This window comes from Taeniopygia guttata, chromosome 15 (genome assembly GCF_048771995.1).
Source record: "Taeniopygia guttata chromosome 15, bTaeGut7.mat, whole genome shotgun sequence".
NCBI classification, from domain to species: domain Eukaryota; kingdom Metazoa; phylum Chordata; class Aves; order Passeriformes; family Estrildidae; genus Taeniopygia; species Taeniopygia guttata.
The window spans coordinates 11,361,413-11,374,789 of record NC_133040.1 but is presented as its reverse complement, the minus strand read 5'-3'; the positions used below and the strand labels follow the sequence as shown (position 1 = coordinate 11,374,789).

General features: G+C 43.9%; 1 protein-coding gene across 1 annotated transcript; it reads left to right on the top strand.

Annotated features, from left to right (window-relative positions):
• The first annotated feature begins 244 nt into the window (after nt 1-244).
• On the top strand, nt 245-12,562 carry VPS37B (VPS37B subunit of ESCRT-I). Its single transcript, XM_002191834.6, has 4 exons — nt 245-472; nt 6,391-6,562; nt 7,190-7,272; nt 8,392-12,562. Exons 1-4 carry the CDS (start codon nt 368-370, stop codon nt 8,893-8,895), a joined length of 864 nt encoding a protein of 287 aa, XP_002191870.5. The 5' UTR covers nt 245-367; the 3' UTR covers nt 8,896-12,562.
• Nucleotides 12,563-13,377: the final 815 nt, after the last annotated feature.

Sequence of the window (13,377 nt, the reverse complement as noted above, 5' to 3'; positions counted from 1 at the left end):
TTAACCGCTCACAGGGGCTTCATCCCCTCACAGAGGCTTTAACCGCTCACAGGGTCTTCACTCCCTCACAGGGGCTCCCCCCACAGAGGCTTCACCCCTCATAGGATCCGTCCCCACAGACCCCTCACACGGCTTCACCCCCCGACGGGGGCTCCCCTCAGCCGGGGCCCGCTCAGCCACCGCGGCCCCCCTCCGCGGGCCCCTTTGGTTCGGTCCAGCAGCGCCCCCCTCCCGGCGCGCAGCCCCCTGGTACGCCCCGTCACGCCCCCCCGGCAGGGGGCGCTGAGGGCGGTGCCCGCCGGGCCGGGGCGAGCCCGCGGCGGCACTTCCGGTGCGGGGCCGGGGCGGGAGCGGCGGCGGGGCCGGGATGGCGCTGGACGCGCGGCGCCTGGAGGGGCTGAGTCTGCAGGAGCTCAGCGCGCTGCTGGACGACGAGGAGCAGCTCCAGGACATGGCCCGCGAGATGGAAGAGGTGAGGGGCCGCCTCATACTCCCCGGCCGCGGCCTCTCCTCGGGCCGCCCCCCTCAGCCCGCAGGGTCCCCGGTGCTGCTCGGTGTTGGGGGGGGTTCATGACTCCCGCTCCCCGGAGCCGCCGGGCGGTGTCGGCCCCGCCGTGGAGCTGCCGGTGCGTGAGGAGCCCCGGGAGCTGCGGGAAGCGCTGCCGGTCCCTTCCTCGCTTCCCTTTCCCTGCCGCCCCCGGCCCTCGTTCTCCCGGTCCCGGCCTTTTGTTCCCCGGCGGGGGGATCGCTGCCCGCTGGGTGCCGTACGAGGAGTGAGGGCTCGGCGGGCTGAAAACGCGAACGCGAAATTAAATAAATTCAACCGCTGAATTAAGAGACACTGACGGCGCGGAGGTGGGATCCGTTCGCACTGCCCTTGTTTTGTGCCGTGGCCGTGGTGAAGGATTTTGCCAGGGTGAATTCAAAACAATGTGAAAGAGATTTCTGTGTGCCTCGGTTGGTATGCTGGGCACAGCCAGGGCTGTCAGGCTTTTCTGCTGCTTGTTTTGCCTGTTTGAAGTGTCTTTGTCAGTGCATCACGCTCTAAGTCGTGCTTTTGGATCCGTGATTCCTAAAACAAAACAGGAGCCTGTTTTCTTCGTCTGGCTGTGGTTGTCTTCAACTGGGTTTTCTATGTGCCAGTGGACACTGGGTGTTACAGTTCAGATATGAGACTGTTCTGGGTTTATTTGGCCACAGATGTCCCTGAAAGAATCTTACTCTTAGTCAGATAAGAGCAAATAAGATTAAACTATATGTATGAAAACTTGAAAAATATGTGCTCTGCTTTTCTGAGTCCTGTATTTATTGGGAGTTTTTTTGTTTTCTTAAATTAGAGGACAAAAACCTCAGGAGATGAAAAACAGTGGCAATGTGTTCTTGAGAAAGGAGTTTAGTTTATTAAGTGAAATCAGTTATAATTGTGTTCTCTCAAACTAAGATTCTGGTCCTTTTGGTACTTCTGAGGAAATTGTTCCCGATCACCTCGAGCCAAATTGTCAAAGTATTACCCATGGAGAGGCCCACTGAAGGCTGGGTTGATGAGGTGTCCTGGGGAATTTATTTGCTGTATTATGCAACAATTTAGATCTTGAACTTTGTGCCAGTAGATTTCTGAGAGTGGGGCAGCCATAATAACTTTTTGTGCGAGCCTATATTTTGAGAACTTAGATGAAACAGACGGTGCTGTAGAAGTAGAACATGCAGAGAGCTTTTGGAGGCCCTGTGGTGTGCAGGGGCAGGAGCACCCTGCTGAATAAAAGCTATTTAAGGAAACTCAGCGGGTTATAATGGGCTTAACTTGGTGAAGATGGAACTGGTGCAGTGCTGCTGGCTCCAGTGTGACCCCTGACAAGGGACATGTGCACAAGGCCTGCCTAGGTGGGCTCTTTATTATCATTTATTTGTCAGTGTGGACTTAAGACTGTAGGTCACAAGTGACAGAAAACCTCATGACCTCGGTAGAAAACCTCTCTACACAACCAGCCCATATTCTCGATTTGACCCTCAGGTTTTCCTCTTTCCTTGGCATCTTAAGGCTCTGAAATTGTAGAGCAAAGTTCTGTGGGCCCGAGGGAATATTTTGTGGTGTTTGGAAAGTGTGGCCAGGTTTGAAGGTGCTCAGGCTGTGTGGAAACACGGCTGTGCTGCTGTCTGCTATAATCCTCTTTTATTGCAGGTGGAGGCTTTTACTGGAGTCTGTTCAACTAGAAATGTGTTTACCCATCTTGGAAGGAATTGGCCATGCTTGAATATTTTTTCCTCCTTCTGTTTTTGCCTTCACTGAATTGTTTATTGCCTGTGCTGCTGAGACCTGAGTTTTTCACTGGGAAGTGTGTGGCAGGAAGAGGGAGAGAGGGAAATCCTGAACATTAAGGAGGCACCATGGTGACTTCACTGCTGCTTGGCTGTCAGTCCATATGTATCCAGGTTGTGGCATTATTCCAGAGTTCTTAAATTCCTAATTTTACTGTGACATGCCAATTAAATCACTATCCCGAATCCCTTCTCTAAGGCCACTTGTATTTTCAGTGGCAGACTTGGTTAAAGCTGATTATTCCACAATTGAAAAAATCCTTTGTTCTCCTTGTTGCAAGGGAAACCCAGCTCAAACCCCAATGTTTTGTTCACAGAGGAGGAGGATTTGGAAAAACCACTTGGCTTTCTTGCTAACAGTTAAAAATAGGCGCTTCCAGCCTTAGAGGGAATGTATTCCTGTGTGACATTTGAGCAGGATTTGTGGGGGTGTGTGTCTGTGTCTGTGTGTGCCCACAGGGTGATGTGCTCCCAGAACGTCCTGCACGTGTGTCCCCAGGTGGGTGACACTGTGGCATCAGAGCTGAGCTGCTGCTTTTCCTGTCTGAGGTTGGGTTTGCAGGGCTTGAACAACGAACATCTTGTCTGCCAGAAAAAGGAAGGAAGCTGCTTGTCTGGTACTCCCAGTCTTTTAAAACTGAGGAGGGTTTTTTTTTTATCATTTCTCAGGTTGATCTTTGTAGTGCATGTACAGCATCCATCTTCATGAAATTGGCAATTACAGGATGGTTTGGGTTAGAAGGGACCTGAAAGATCATTTAGTTCCAAACCCCCTGCCATGGCAGGGTCATAAAAGTAATTTGTTTAGAAAAGTCAGTCTTGGTGAGATAACCCTGAAAAGCACAGATGAGAGAATTTGTGACCTGACACTGGTGATGATTTGATGAATTTCCCTGTGAAGGTGAATTTTCTTTTCATCTCCTGGAGCATCACTTCTGTAACAGTGCAGTATTGTGTTACTGAGTGCTAAGGTTCCATGGCCAAAAATTGTTTGCTTTTCAATACCTTAATTATGTGAAATCTAGAGGTCAGAAATGTACTGCCTTCTTCTCATTCCAGCATTTCAGAGTACACTGGCAAGCACAAAAGGAATTTTTTGAGCCTAGTCCTTTTCTCAAAAGCTGATTGAACAGATCACACAGGGCAGAAAGTCCAAGTTAAACTATGTGCATTCATGCCCAGATTTCTTGGATTCCTACTCCTGTCCTAAAACCACATTGTGCAAGTGGTCATGTTCTTGTTGGCCAAACATGAAATTTAGTTGCAAAGTTAGGAATTAGACTTGGTGACAACTACAGATTTCTCTCTTCTAGCTGAGTATCAAATGAGTAACTTGTCTGTGTCTGACGAGTGCAAATTGCAGTGCTGTGTCTTGCCTCTGCAAGAAATGTCTAGGAACTGCAGCTTACCTTCTAAGCTTTATTTTGTCATTTTCAAGTAATCAAAAGAGCTAAATTTAGCCAATCTAATTACTTTGCAGTATGTTTTAATATTTATTACAGAACAGATGTTCTTAGGGGGTATATTATTATTCACGAGTCCTTGATGAAAAGCACTCCTAAATCTTCTGTGAAAGAAGTCTCTTCTCCTACTCTGCACCTGTCAGCTCCAGTTTCAGGGGTTAATTTGACACTCTGAGTGTGCATCTTTATACTTCCACAGTGTGACTGCATATTTTCTTCTTCATTTACAAGTATGTGTAAGTGAAAGAGAATGTGGGAGTGATAGAGGCTGGAGAAATCTAAAACTACCATGGATGTGTCCTATGTATAAAGCAATTAAAATGGTGCCACACAAAGCTGCTTTTTATTTATAGCTCCTTAAGAGACTTTTTCTCGAAGGTACCAAGAGACTCCTCTCTGTGGTGCTGGCCAGAGCAAGCTTATAATTAGAGCAGCTCTTGATGGACTTTGTGGGTAGTCAGGATTGCTCAGTGTCTCAGGAGGCAGCTCCTCTGGAAATGTGCTTTTGGATGAGCCAGGGTGACACTTCCTCAGAGACATTTTACACAAATAACTCTTGCTGCAAACCATTATTTTAGAATAAGGGATCAACATTTATAGTATGAATGTTGCTAAGCTAGTACTAGTTCTGGTTTAATTTTATCCAGCTTTTTTTTTCTCCCTTTTTTAAAAGTGGGATGAAACAAAGCTGCAGTTCATAAAAGTAGTAGACTCTAAATTCCCAAAGTAGTTCTGCTTCCTGCTCTTGGAAATGCTTATTAAATAAATCCTTGAGTAAAGTTATTCAAATTATGTTCATTAAAGAAATTCTTTTTTTAAGCAGTTGAAATTTTGAAGTGCTGCATAAACCATAGCTTTTGTTTTTAATAATCTCCGTGTGTCCATGTATTCATTTTCTTGCAGCACAGTTTGGTGTTGAGTGGCCTGCTCAGGAGTGAGCAATCCTTGTAAAATCCCCTTATAAGCAGCTCAGTATGTTTGCCCTGTTTGTCCCATTCAGAATTCATAGTGAGAGCTTAGCAGTTTAAAAAAAACGTGATATATTCTCCTTAATATTGTCCTGTCTCACTGTGTCTCGTGATTCTGACTGGTATTTTCATCTGGTTTCAGATTAACAGTTCAACAGTTTCCTGCCTGTTGAAGTACTCATGACCTCAAGAGTCTTGTTAGGAATTCTGCTGGACTCCCATGCTCCTGACTTTTATCTCTAAATAACTTTTTTCCTTGCACTTCCAGTGGGCAGGTGAACAGCCAGTGCAGGAGCAGTTCCCTGCTAATGCACATTTTTGTCACATGGACAACATAATACCTTTTGTTGGATTTATTCCTTCCTCAGCCTTTGTCTTGGGCTTGTGGAAAGCTGTGAATGGATGCTGAAAGCATGCTTTGTGCTGCACTGATAATCTTAATAGACTGCTCATGCTGGACTGTGCCTTTGACCCTTGGATGATTTTGCAGGTGGTTTTTTGGTAGTTTTAAATTACTCATTTTAGAAAGCTTTTTTACAGCATACTTTAGGCAAACTTTACAGTGTTTGCTTTCTGATTCCTCAAATTAACTTCCAGTTGTAGTGGAACAGTTGCTGTAAGGATTTTACACAGACCTTAACATCAGTGACAGAGATTATTCTGGTGATTGCATTCAAGTTGCATCACTTTGGGATTATATCTGTTTGTGAAATAGAATTCAAAGACTTCAAATTTCTTACAGTGACATGAAATATTTCAGTGTCCTGAAACAAGTGGATGGGTCTTCACCAGCTCCTCCTTAAGTTTCAGCTTTAAGAGCAAGGTCTGTGCTTCTGTTTGCAGGGGCTGTAAATGGGAGCAGCTGCAGCTGGACAGGGATAACCTGGACTAGAGGGGGCACATGGATGGAGGAGGTCACAAAAATGTACCAAACTTCTGTTGGTTTTGAAGGCAGCTCAATAGAATTAGTCTGTTGTGCCCTGGGAGGACTATTCCACTTGTTAATTCAGCCTGAGAATCTGAAATCAAATCCCTTGGTTGTTTTTTTTTTTTTTTTTCCCTTTTGATGTCTGAATATTTTAATGAATCTAATGTGACACCCAGGGCAGACTTCTCCACACACTCAGCTCTCCCAGAGCTCCTGAAGGCTCCCTTGATAAAATCATGTGCATGTGTGAGTGTGAGCAAACTGGAATCTGGCTGAATCCTGGGTGTGTGAGAATTGTCACTTTTTCTTTAGGCTAGGAACTGTTAAGCAGAAGGATTAAACTGAAAAAAATGAAGGTTTTGGCATTAATCCAGCATTGGTGTAACACAGTTAGGGAAGAATATTCTGGAAAAGGAACAGTCACGATGCAATCCTTATTTTTTACACATTAACAAGCTAAGGGATGATATTCTTCTGCACTCATTGTATCTCACTGCTGGAATTCAGAGTTTTTCAAGAGCTGTTGGTTCATCTGTCAATTTTCATCATTTGTTCATCAGGTGCAGGTCCAGTGCCACAGCACTAATTTTTGCATACTTTTGTTATTTATTTAAAAGTTTTCACAGAATCAGTCTCATTTTAATGTCTCATTTATTGCTTAATAATTTCACTGTCATTTCACACACTTTTTTTTTTGTTTTTAATTTATGTCTAGGCCCAAAATGTTCAGCACAGCAAGGACATGACTCTTGCCAGCAACCGCAGTCTGGCAGAGGGAAATCTCCTGTACCAGCCAAAGTTGGAGTCTCTAAAATCAAATTTAACTGAGAAATACCAAGAGCTGCAAGTTCTTTTTGAAGCATACCAGATAAAGAAAACAAAACTAGGTAACACTGGCTGTTGACAATTATGATTTGCTGTTTTTTAAGTGAATGTAAATCTGTTGCCTGTTTGTTGTTTGGTTTTTGGCGTCTCATTTTTAGCTGTGTGAATTAGGGTACAAAGTGAAATGTCATTCTTGTGTAGTGCTGAAATAGATCACACTTCTGATGATTTATTAAGTGACTGTCACATCTAGTAACAGATACTGTGGGTTCTTCCTGTTACCTACCTATTCTTGACCTACTCTTCTCTACATTATCAACTTCATTTACCTTGCTAAAGAGCAAAACACTTTGAATTTCCAGTGACTATTTAGAAATCAAATGGAATATTACATTTAACTTTCATACTGAATTATAGTGTACATCTGATACTGCACTTGCTGAAGTGCTTTCAATATTATGTTGAATTTATATTTCAATATTTAATTCCAATATATAATTGGAATTAAATTTCAACTCTTAGCACTCTGACAATATTCCTGAAGTTGTTAATGTATTTCTTACTGTGCATCACCCTGTGTAGGGTACTGCAGGGTCTGCTGGTTGTGCAGATGTGCTTTGGAGGTTGTTGTGCAGTTCCAAGTCACTTAGAGCCAGCTGTCATTTTCTGTCCTTCCTGTGCCTTTGCAGACAGACAATCCAGTAACGCTTCCCTGGAGACCCTGCTGGCACTGCTGCAGACTGAGGGGGCGAAGATTGAGGAAGACACAGAGGTAATAACAGAAAACCCCAATTCTGCCACTTCCACCCATCACCAGAACCTTCCAGTGTCCATGGCTGCAGTGCTGAGTTGAGCATGTGACAGATTAAGAGTAGTTTTAAGGATATGGTCTTTTCTCTGCTTTGAACTTCAGGCAGCAGCTATTTGATTCCAGCAATTTAATTTCTTTTTTATCTGAGTAATATTTTACTCTTAACATCATTGAGTTCAAGAGAGAAAGTACTCTTTTTTAGAAAAGATAGGCAAACCCTCTTAGTTCCTTGGCTTTGCCTTCAAACGTGTAGAGTTTAAAAATGTGGAATCTTTTTGCAATGGGGTTTGCCTGGTACATGTATTGCTTCATAATAAATGTCAATTAGTAGCCTAATTAAAAAACCGTGCCTGTGCTGCTTTTCCTCCAGTGTCTCTGGTGAAATACTCCATTGTGATTTCAGTGTGTCTGTGAAGGTGCCAGTGGTCACCACTTGCTGAGACACAAGTGCTTGAAGGGTGGTGTGACTCCAGAATAATGGGAGTGTTTGGTTTTGTTTGCTGATTTGCATGCAGGCATTTTCTGTAATTGATCAGGAGAAAAAATTTGCTTATTAACCTTGAGTTGTGATTGTAAGAAGACATTCTCAGGGCAGGCTGAATTTTGTGATTTTATGTTTGTTCAGCTCTCAGTCATTAAACATCATTTACCCAAAGACACAAATAAGGGTGAGTTTTAAGCCTGACTTAGCAATAATCTCTGTGCTGAGTCTCACAGAGTTCTCAGTGTTTCTGTTGGCATTCCAGGAGCACTGAGCTGTAATTCAGCTTAGCTGGCAATCTGGGAAGCTGCTGGACTCGGTTTGTTCCCATCTCTGGTGATCAGGGGAGCGCTCAGAGCGAGATTCAGATGTTTTTACTGCTGTTACTTCAGTATAAATTTATGCAAAAGTGATATTTAACTCTCAGTGCTTCTGAGTAATAACCACCTAAAGTTCTGCTCAGAATTCTTCAGTATGCCAGTCATCTTCCATATGCCAGCTGGAAAATCACAGGCAAAATGCTGCTATTTTTGGGATGTGAGCCATTTAGATTCTGTTGAAGTAGGCTGTTTCCTAAGAGAATGTTCTGTATTTGACAGAATATGGCAGAAAGGTTCCTTGATGGTGAAATACCGCTGGATTCTTTCATCGACGAGTACCAGAGCAAGAGGAAGCTGGCTCACCTGCGCCGGGTGAAGATCGAGAAGCTGCAGGAAATGGTGCTGAAGGGACAGAGACTTGCTCAGGTTCAGGCGCCGCCGCAGCCGAGGGCAGCCGAGCCCGCAGCAGCCGCTGCCGATCCCTACAAGGGGGATGCGAACCCTCCTCCCTCGGCGGTGCCGCGGCGGATCCCGCCCCCGCCGCCCCCCTCAGGCCCGGCTGGACGCTTCCCCACTCCCTTCACCGCGGCCATGAGCTCAGGACCAGCTCTCTCCTACCCAGGTGCTCCGTACCCTCCCCTCCCGCCCCGGCCGGGAGCAGCTCAGCCCACGAGCCAAGCGGCACAGCCGGGATACCCAGCTCAGTTTGTGCCCCCCTATCCTCCACCTCTGCCCCAAAGACCACCTCGCCTTCCGCCACACCCTGGCTTCATCCTCCAGTAAATGTTTGGGTGCGCCTGACTTATGTATTGGTGCTTATATTTCCTTTTCCCCCATCAGAGACTTGCTGTAGGCAATGGGAAGCCTCTGTTCTTTGCACAATGGAGCACAAAGGCCGAGCTGTGGCACAGAGGTTTGCAGTTGCTTTGCTAAATGTGATGTTTGTTTGCAAAGGTCAGTGATGACAAGGTTTTCCTAGGAAGGTGGTGAGGTCTAAATTCTGTAAATCCATCAAATTGGGAAGGCACTCGCAGTGGACGTGCTGATGTTACAAACCGAGTCACGCTCTGAATTCCTCAGTGATGGTAAATCAGCATCCTCCTCTGTTCTGGTGTATTCCCATGGCAGCTGGATGTATGTGTGGCAAACGGGGAGCTGGTTGTCCCTCTGAGGAATTCTGTGACAATGCTGGGATGGCAACAACCATATCTGACTGCCGGGCAAGGGGTGTGCACAGGGCCCCCCTCAGCATCCTTCTGCATCCAGGGCCAGGTGCACGGCGTTTTCAGAGCTCACTGAGCTGAAACTCCTGTCAGAACACCTTGGGGGGTTAGGCAGGGAAAAGGACAAGAGTTTCATTTCTGTATTTCAGTTGTTACCTTAGTGTGTAATCAAAGTAGGCACTACTCCCACTCTTAAACAGCTTGGTACCCTCAAAGTCCTGGTCTCTTGAAATGCAACTAAACTGTTTGTGGAGCCAGTTTAGGGTTTTATAGACACTTTACCAGGCAGTTTTATTTCCTTGCCTATTAAGAGTCTTTCTAATGGTTGGGTTTTCTCTCCTTTTCCATACCTTGAATACAGAAATGATTTTTTTACACAGGTGCTTAGCTTTTGCTACCATGTGATTCCAGGAATCTAGGCAGGGTATTTTCTTAATCAAATACTGGATTTTCACATGTAATTGCCCACTTGAATTTCCACAATTTAATTTTATCCCTTAACTCTGTCTCTCACTTTACAGAACTACTTTTAACTTTCCCATTTAGTTTAGTTTTGCAGTTTGGGGCATGTTTATCTATCTGGAATTTGCAATTAATGTTTCTCTGCAAATAGGCAAAAAAGAAAAGCCTTTTGATGTCCTGGTGGCTGTTTGCATCTTACAGATCTTACAGAATCTGTTCTTAACTTCTGCCTCTGGATGGGAGAGGCTTTTTAGGGCAGCTCAGATTTCACTCTCAATGTGACTCTTGAAGCCTAAGGTGCAGACACATGCTGGTATTTTAATCCAGCACTGGGGGAGGCAATTTTTAACACTAGTTGTTTGCACAGAATGTGTCTGTGAATTTGTTATCAATCAGAAGCTGTCAAAGCCCCTGGTTATTTCAGTTATTTTGGTATCATTGTGCTGGAATGCACTACATTGTTTGGAAGTTTGTACTACAAACATCAGTCAGAATAGAATATCTATTTTTTTTTTTCTTTATGTAAGTCCTGGATTGTCCCTTAATCATTTCCTCTGGAGTGTGATGGTAAGCAAATACAAATCTGAAATTAAGCTCATAACAGGAAGCTCTTGATTCTGAAAATATGAATATGGTCATTTGGCTTGGTTTGCCTTCTGCAGACAAAGGGCAGAAGGTTGGTCAGTGTTACTGCATCTGAACCAATTCCCCAGTGGAAGTCTGGCAAGTATTTATAGATGGGGGATTTTGTGAAGCAATGTGCATTGGATTTGTTTGCAAAGTGTGTTTTTTCTGTAATCTAGTGATGGTACAGGATGTGGTTGTTTCTTTTTTAATAGTGTGATATCTTTTCTTGGTATTATTTTCTCACTGAAGCTTTGTATGAGCATGGTTAATTATGACTCGTTTCAAAGTAACTTTGCTGTGCTGTTAGTGCTGGTATTTGGGTGGCAGCTGTTGTATCTGGATGCTAAACATGAGTCTGCTGTAGAAATGGTTTTTGTCCTAGAAAGAATTAAAGTGGGTGGGGGCTACCAGGGTGGTGTCCGAGTACAGAAATTCATACTTCGAGCCTGCTACACAAAAACTCTAAAACACTCCTAAATCAGTTTTACTAAGATTACATAAAAACAACCAGGTATATTTTACACTTATCAAGTGCCAACTTTTTTTCTGAGAGTTGGAAATCCTCAGAAGTGGTGGGGGGTGATAGATAAGTGTATAGTGAATTTGCACTGCATTTTATGTATCAGACTTTATTGGTATTAGTAGTCCAAAAATATTTTTACTACTTGTTAAATCTTCTGTCTTTTGGTAACTTTTGTGATAACAATGACCTTTCAGGGATACTTTATCTAAAAACAACCTCTTGTGCACACTAAATACAGACAAAGCTAATGCAATTTTTTTGTCTGAAAGCAAAACAATGCATTATTGCATATGCATGTGGCTGATGTGCCTTAGGATCACTACTTGTGATTGTAATTCTAGGATATTAGCATTTTTATCATTTGAATGGCCATTGCTTAACTCTAATTTAAGGGCTCTTCAAGAGCACTGACTTTTACTAAAAACTGACCCTCATACTTCAGAAAAAACAGTTGTATCTGCTATTTGTAAGCTTATAGTTGCCTTCACTGATGGGTAAGTTTGAACATAGCTGATGTAACTAATGTGATGTTTCAGTTATTGCAAGCTCATAACTGAAGTCCAGCTGCTCATGGAAAACGTTTTGCCATTAATTTTGTGTGTGTGTGCGCACACAAACTGTAAATATTTACTTGACTGCTGGTGATGTTCAAGGGTAAAGGAGAAGAATGACTGTGGAAATCTGTTTAATCCTTTCAGCAACAAACTTGATGAAACACTAACCTGGCAAGAGCTGCGTCAGTGCTTTCAACCTGTTGCCCTTCAACAGCTTCTCCTGTTCTGTTATAGCTAATAAATTAATTCTGCTCTGGCTAGGATGTTTAGAATTGTACTAATTTGCACTGTTTATAAGATAGTGAGATTACAATGCCATAGGCAAGCTGAGACTTGAGAGGGGGTGGATCACGATGCTTGCCAAAAAAAAAAAATATATACATATATATATAAAAAAAGGATTTTTGATGTCTGCTACAAATAGCATATACTTCCCCAAAGCAATTGGAGTGGAGAAAAATCCTTTAAATACAATGTGTAACACGGCTTTAGAGTGTTGGTAGCATTGGAAATGCTCTCTTCGGGCAGCATTATTTGTGCCAGTCTTTTGTGTGCAGTTTTGTGAGTTGGGACTTGGAGCTGGGACTGCAGGGAGCAGTTCTGGCTCCTGGCTGGGTCTCCCTGCGCTCAGGGCTGCCTCCCAGAGAAGTGGAGTCGGTTGTTCCAGCACAGCTGGTGCAGACAGGTCACCTCTGTCCTGCAGGAGGGAACAGGAGCTGCCCTGGGATGCAGGAGGCACCTGGGCACTGCCTGGTCGAGGTCACCATCCCCATTACTGCCCCAACCTCCACAGCCTCGGGCTCCACCTCTCCTGGGACTCCTCTGCCCTCTCAAACTGGAATCACAGAGCTCAGACCGAGGATTTTCTTGCCCTCCCGTGGAGCTCAGAGGGGCAGAGTCGTCCTGTGCCTGAACAGTTCCTCTGTGTGATCCCAGACTCTTAATAAAGGGCACTTTTATAGGTCGAGCAAATTGTGAAACATCCAGTGGAGTTGTTTGCATAATAAGTCTTTCTGTTATCTACTGTGTTCTGATTTTAAATAAAACAGCATATCTCTTGGTGTCCTGTCCCCTTGTGGCTCCATTCACTCATGGTGCTGATTGATATTAATGATATATTAATGATTTCCAACGCTAATGGTGCTTTTTTTCTGTAGCAACATAAATGCAGTTGTAGGTAGATGTAGAACATAACATTTGCAAAATGCTTTAATTTTTCATAGTAAATCTGTTGGCTGTGTTTTTAGTGACTGGATATAACGAGTCCATTTTGTATGGAGCTAATACAGGATGGGTTTGCTCACAGGGGATTTCACGTGTTGTAATTAGGGCAGTGAGGTAGGTGGGCTGTCAGTCAGGTAAAACTCCTTTGCTTTTCTTCTGATTCCCTATAATTAACTAGTGGGAATGTTCAGAATCACCTGGAAAGGCTGAAGGGAGAAAGCCTTTTTTTTGTTTGTTTTTTTTCTTTTAAAGAGAGGAAAATCTTAGCTATCAGCCAGTTAGGAGAAATGAGTCAACCAGAGTTATTTAGGAATATGAGTCAGAGGGCAGAAAAGACCTGATGTAATTTTCTGTGATATCTGTCACTTCAGTAGTGATGCAAAATAGAAATCCTAATGGGGAATAAGCGATCGGGGAAGAAATTCCCTTTTAAAATTGTTTCTTGATCCCTTTGTGGTGGCTGCAGAGATTGGGTAACCTTCTGCAGAAAAGGGAAAGTGCAGATGAGGAGAAGCTGCTGTGCTGACTCAGTGCAGGTGGGCGAGGGCAGGGGAAGGTGTTATGTAAAAGCTGCAGCTCTTCAGCTCGGAGCTTGAAGAATTTGCTCTGTTTTGTGCTTTGAAGGGCGGTGGGATTCCAGCGGTGCCTGTTC

Bases quoted from the DNA above. Each gene is read 5' to 3' on its own strand.
- VPS37B (XM_002191834.6), top strand. From the start codon at position 368: ATGGCGCTGGACGCGCGGCGCCTGGAGGGGCTGAGTCTGCAGGAGCTC. The intron at 6,563-7,189 runs GTAACACTGGCT...GTGCCTTTGCAG, and splicing joins GATAAAGAAAACAAAACTAG to ACAGACAATCCAGTAACGCT. The intron at 7,273-8,391 runs GTAATAACAGAA...TGTATTTGACAG, and splicing joins AGATTGAGGAAGACACAGAG to AATATGGCAGAAAGGTTCCT.